Source organism: Culex pipiens, chromosome 3 (genome assembly GCF_016801865.2).
Source record: "Culex pipiens pallens isolate TS chromosome 3, TS_CPP_V2, whole genome shotgun sequence".
Classification (NCBI taxonomy): Eukaryota; Metazoa; Arthropoda; class Insecta; order Diptera; family Culicidae; genus Culex; species Culex pipiens.
The window spans coordinates 158,763,544-158,769,970 of NC_068939.1; the positions used below are offsets into that span (position 1 = coordinate 158,763,544).

A 6,427-nucleotide genomic window follows, 5' to 3' on the forward strand; every position below is an offset into this window, starting at 1 on the left:
AAATAAGCTTTATCGCTGTAAACAATAATATCAGCAATCAAAGCTTCATTTTAGGACCCAATTCAAAAAATTTAACAAATTTAAGCAATTTAAGAATTTGTGTAAATTTGCATTTTAACAAATAATCACATTTAATAAATAAATTAAACAAATTCAAAAAAATACAAATTTAACAAATTCAACAAATTTAACAAACTTCAGCAATTTATGAATTTGTGTAAATTTGCATTTTAGCAAATTTATCACATTTAATAAATAAATTTTACAAATGTCACAAATTTAACAAATTTAAAAAAATTAACAAATTTAACAAATTCAACAAATGTAACAAATTTAACAAATTTAACAAATTCAACAAATGTAACAAATTTAACAAATTTAACCAACTGAAGCAATTTAAGAATTTGTGTAAATTAGCATTTTTTTTACTGTGCAAAAATTCTATGTTTTTAGGTTTGTTTTGAGTCGGCACAACTGTCAAACCCCTCAACAGGTAAACAAACGTCACTCTCAGCTTTCACCGCGGTTCGTTTCGTCGCGCCGCGCTCTCAGAAATTATTTTCGTCAGCAAAGTTCGGGTGCAGTTTTAGATCCTCCATTGCAATTTGAGAAATAAATTAAATTTTCATCCAATCCGGTTGAAAAAGACCGGAATTGTGTCGTTGTAAGTGCGTGTCCCTGAACTCAACACCATGAGCGGACCATCGGTAAGTGTTTGCGCTTTGTGGTTTGTTGGGATATTTCTGAGTTCTATCTTGCTTGCAGGGTCAACCGTCCGGTTCGGGGGGGCCGCCGGCTTCGGTGCAGGAGTTCACCATCCGGGTGCCGAAGCACCTGAAGAAAAAGCACCACGTAATGCGGTTCAATGCGACGCTGAACGTGGACTTTACCCAGTGGCGCACGGTCAAGATGGAGCGGGAGAACAATCTGAAGGAGTTCAAGGGGATGGACGAGGACATGCCCAAGTTTGGGGCCGGGTCGGAGTTTAATCGTGACCTGCGGGAGGAAGCGCGCCGCAAGCGGTACGGGATAATCGCGAAGAAGTACCGGCCGGAAGCGCAGCCGTGGATTTTGAAGGCTGGTGGGAAGAAGGACGGGAAGAAGTTCCGGGGGATTCGGGAGGGTGGCGTCGGGGAGAATGCGGCGTTTTACGTGTTTACGCACGCTCCGGATGGTGCGATTGAGGCGTATCCGTTGCACGAGTGGTACAACTTCCAGCCAATTCAGCGGTACAAGGCGCTGTCGGCGGAGGAAGCTGAAGCGGAGTTTGGCCGGCGGAAGAAGGTCATGAACTACTTCTCGCTGATGTTGAAAAAGCGTATGAAGGGAGATGAGGAGGCGGTGGAGGACCAGGAGGAGGCGAAGGCTAAAAAGAGTGCCGGTGGAGGTGGCAAGGCCAAGGATCTTAAGATTAGTGACATGGACGAGTGGATTGATTCGGACGAGCAGAGCTCTTCGGACGATGAGGACGGCGAGGGCAAGCCCAAGGAAAAGGACAGTGACGACGAGAAGGACAAGAAGGCTAAAAACAAGAAGAAGGCCCTGGCCGACAGCAAGAAGAAGAAACGGGACGTTGACGACGAAGCGTTTGAAGAGTCTGACGATGGCGATGAAGAAGGTCGCGAGCTGGACTACATTTCCGACTCTTCGGAGAGTGAGTCGGAACCGGAAACGAAGGCGAACAAGGAGCTCAAATCGGTCGCCGAGGAAGACGCGCTGCGGAAGCTGCTGACTTCAGATGAAGATTCCGAGGACGAAGAGAAGAAATCCGAAGACGAGGAAAACAAAAAAGACGAAGAAAAGAGCGGGAAGGCCAAGGAAAAGGAAAAGGTTTCCAAGGAAAAGGACTCCAAGGACTCCAAGAAGAAGAAGAAAGACAAAAAGAAGAAGAAGAAGGCCGACAACAACGACAAGAAGGAATCGTCCAGCTCCAGCTCGGACAGTTCCGACTCGGGCGGTGAAAACAGCAATTCGAAGCAGAAGAAGAAACACAAGAAGAACAAAAAAGGCGACGGGTCGAACCTGTCCAGTGCCAACAACTCCCGGTCGGCTTCGCCGAGCGTGTCCCAGTTTGATAGCAACAAGCGCAAAATGGGCTCCTCGAACAACATGCCGACGACAGATCTTACCGGGTCGGACAACAGCAACAGCCCGATGTCGACACCGGCCAAGAAGACCAAATTCGACGGGCCCTCGTTTCCCCCGACCTTCTCCGGACTTGTCAGCTCCAACAGCAAAGAGTGAGTAGTCAAAACTTGTTCCCTCTTCTTTAACTCACTAATCCTCTGAAAAATTTCAGCGACTACGGCATCACGGAGGAGGCGGTCCGGCGGTATCTGATGCGCAAGCCGATGACCACGACCGAGCTGCTGACCAAGTTCAAGAACAAGAAGACGGGCGTGTCGAGCGAGAAGCTAGTGGAGACGATGACGGCGATCCTGAAGAAGATCAACCCGGTCAAGCAGACCATCCAGGGCAAGATGTATCTGAGCATCAAGGTGGCCAAGTAAGGCCGGCAGCGGGAGCAGGGTAAGTTTTACCCGCGAATTATTCGGACGTTCTTTCATTGATTTACGGGCGCGTTAGGTTAATAGCATTGATTGGAATATAACTTTGAACTAGTTTCGTTTGAAAAGGTGGATTTTTGCCTAGGGAAGAAAACATATTCGAACAATCCTTGGGTTACAAGTTTCAACATTTTCAAATGCAACAAAACTATACGAAATTTAAGCTTATCTATCTAGTGTCTAGATTTTCTAAGGTTTCTATTTTTCGGTGTTTTTTGAAAAACTTATATTCTACAAAAAACTGTACTCCATCATTTTTTTTTGTATTTTAAATGCTAATATTTTTTAGTTTAGTTTTCGTTTCTATTTTCACTGGGTGGCTACTGGCCACTCATGTCGAGAAATTGGGAAAGTCAAAAATCGGGAAAAGGTCTGGAATTTGTGTTTTTTGTCAAAAAGTCGGAAATCCCAAGCATACTGGTTTGAAAATTATTTTCCATCTCTTGCAATTTTTTTAAATATTTTGTACAATTTTTAAATAATATTTACTATTTTGTCTTTAGTAACTTACTTTAAATTGATGGTTCCTTTCAATAATTCAAACTATTTGAGAATGAAAAAGCTAATAAAAACATTTAAAATCATAATTCATATTGAATGCATTTAACACAGAATAATATTTTTAATGAATCAAAAGATTTTTAATATTTTTTGTTAATAAAACAAGATGTAGCTTCTAACATAAAATCTGGAACAACATTTGAAAAGGGCGCATAAGCATTTTGACAGCTAGAACTATTTCGCAAATTCCGATACAACAGGTAACTATTTTTAAAAATTCGTAGCATTACAAATTAGCTGAAAAGGCCAGCTATTGTTTAACACTTCGAGTTTTGTGAAAAACTTGTCTCGGAATTTTCAAAATAGTTCCAGCTGTCAAAACGCTTATCCGCCCTTTTTTCGTGTTGCTTCAGAAATAACCCGTCCGTGTGGATCAATCGGACCGCGCACTGGACTCACAATCCAGAGGTTGCCGGTGCGAATCCCACGGCGGGCGCCTTCAAATTCTAAGTGTCAATATAGGAATTCGGCGCCTTCACCCCGTGCTATATTAACTCTAGATAATGCTTGATTTTCAGTTATCGGAAAACTTTAATATTATATTGAATAGAATTCAATCGTTGTCCGTTTACGTTTCTTTCGCGTATTAAAAACATGAAAAGAAATGTAAATTACTAAAATAATCCAAGAAATTTTGATAACCCTCTACAACCCAAGGCGGGCCTAGATCTAAAAAATCGCCAAAAATCCATTTTTCAACCAATTTTGCACAAAGTTGTTGGGCTTGCCATTTTAAGCACTTTTGCCAAGTAAAGAAGTAAATCTTTCCCAGTTCCTGAGGGGAATACCCTTGAAGAGTATCGGACCCGGCATTTACAAAGCGGATTCAGTGGCAGTTTTTAACTCAACTAATGTTAACAGGTTAACGTTAACATTCCATAGGTCGCCTTCCTAAGGTGTCGTTGATAAGTTCCAGCTTGTGACGATGCACTACCCCCTTTACTACACAAGCAATCGAATCCAGAAGAGATACGATCACGATACGAGACACGTGTTGGTCCGAGCCGGGATCTACTGCTTACGAGGCGGAAACTTTACCCACTAGGCTACGTGGCTCGGTAAATTTTGCCAAAGACACCAAAATTTTGTCTAGAATTCTAAGCCTTCTTCGCCCAAATTAAAAAGAAGCTTCACATAAAAAAAATCATGGTACTGTTACATCTGGGAAGGGGTACATTTTTTATGTCAGAAAAAAGGTGTAATTTTACCTCTGGAAATGTGTAATATTACCTCTTTTCTGGTGTAATGTCAGTTTTTCAGTCAAAAGTGAGGTAAAATTACATCATAAAAGAGGTAATATTCAACCTTGATTCAACCTTCCAAAATTACAGCTTCCAAATTTACATTATTTTTAACTGTGTTCTAAGCAAACCTTCAAAAATCTGTTTTTTGAACGTAGCAATTCAGGGTTAACTTTTACATAAAAGCGATGTTTGGGCACTTTTGAAGCTCTAAAAAAACAAACATTTTAGTTTTTTGACATATCAAATTGGACTTTAGGGTCAAAAGAGCCATTTTAAGGTAAAAAAGATGCAAATTTAAAACTTAAATATCTCGAACAGGCGCAGGCAAAACTTTAAGCACAATTTTGCATTCGAAAGGAGAGATCTAGAACTACAAACGTTGAAAAAATCTCACGGGTGTTTATCTTCAAACTCGAGATATCTGCATTTAAAAATGTCTGGTTTTCAAGGGAAAAGTGTATAGGACCACCCTAATAAAAATTCGTGAATTGTCCCACTTTATGCTTTTTCGTGTAATTTTACCTGCTGAATCTGAACCTGAAAAAAGTGCAGTGCTTCTGGGGACGCGCAGTCCTGTTTTTTTTTGCGATAATTTTCGTCTCTTTTGTGTCGCTGTTTGTGTGCATGGGGTGATTGGTTTTATGTGATTAGGTTTTATTTGTTTTATGTTATTTTCTTTCTCTTCATTTCCACAGTCTGATTTGCGATGCCTTTCTGTCGGGTCGCAGGGTTTTTTTTCGCGTTCGTCGTCGGTGTGCAATAACAACAAAACCTTATCATACCATTTCAGCTCGATAAACATCGCAATTTAATAGTTAAACTGTTAAATCCTTCATCATTTAATTACAAATGATTTTGGTTCTTTCTTTCCACAGCCGGCTGTCTAAGGTTAAACCATTTCATTTAAAATTTTACAACCGATAAACGGGAAATGTCTCATCCGCAGCATCCGATTGTTTGCCTTGAGAATAAAATATAATACCTTTCAACAAACACTATGATTTTGGGTCGCGTCATCATCTTCTATGATAGTTTTCAGGTTCCTGGCGCTCGTGGGGTGTAAGCGCAGAGTAAATCAGCTGCCCTAGTAGCAACCTGCGCTAACTAACATTCCTGTCCCTTAAAATCGAGATCTACAAACTGACATGGCAAGCGCCGTTGGTGGCCAATGACTGTTACCTATTCGCAACTGATCTAGCTTTAGCAATCATGGTGTTTTATCTTTTCAGCGCATTCATACATGCTGTTGATAAGGGAAACACCACTAGATCGTCGAAGCCTATGATCAGTAGTGCTGGAAGGATATTACGGTTCTGTTCAGCAACGGAGGAGCAACCATGGGTGGTCTCTCATGCTCATGCTCATGCTCATTTTGCCTGCTGAATCTGCCCTCAGAATTGAGCCAATGTGTCAACATACCGATTTTTGGTCATATTTTGAGTTTATATGATAATTTTACGTAGAAACCCAAAGTCAAATATTTCTGAGTAGTTTGATTTTCAAAATCACCCTAATTGCGAACCACCCTAATTTTCAACCAAACCAAAAGTTGCCCCTTCTCATTTGCAACACTTTTTCTAGAGACCATTTTCCACTTAATTTTGCAATTTTGACCACTGTGCATTGGGGTTAATACTATAATGCAGTTCTCTAATTTATTTTTTGTATTGTTTTTTATTTGGCCCAAACTTTGCGGAGGCCTTCCCTATGACCAAAGAAGCCATTTTGTTTCATTGGTTCACCCATTCAAGTCTCCTGAGCAGTTCGGTCATTCGATTTTTTTTGTTGTATTTTTTAATCCGACTGAAACTTTTTTGGTGCCTTCGGTATGGCCAAAGAAGCCATTTTGCATCATTAGTTTGTCCATATAATTTTCCATACAAATTTGGCAGCTGGCCATACAAAAATGATGTATGAAAAATCTAAAATCTTTATCTTTTGAAGGAATTTTTTGATCGATTTGGTGTCTTGGGCAAAGTTGTAGGTATGGATAAGGACTACACTGGAAAAAAATTATACACGGTAAAAAAATTTTTTGGTGATTTTTTTTAAACT

At 40.4% G+C, this 6,427-nt stretch overlaps 1 protein-coding gene across 1 annotated transcript; it reads left to right on the forward strand.

The window, feature by feature from the left end:
* The first annotated feature begins 537 nt into the window (after positions 1-537).
* Positions 538-2,629, forward strand: LOC120414891 (general transcription factor IIF subunit 1). The gene is made up of 3 exons (XM_039576217.2): positions 538-707; positions 766-2,240; positions 2,300-2,629. The coding sequence occupies exons 1-3, from the start codon at positions 693-695 to the stop codon at positions 2,508-2,510; spliced, it is 1,701 nt and encodes a 566-aa protein (XP_039432151.1). The 5' UTR covers positions 538-692; the 3' UTR covers positions 2,511-2,629.
* The last annotated feature ends 3,798 nt before the right edge of the window (positions 2,630-6,427 follow it).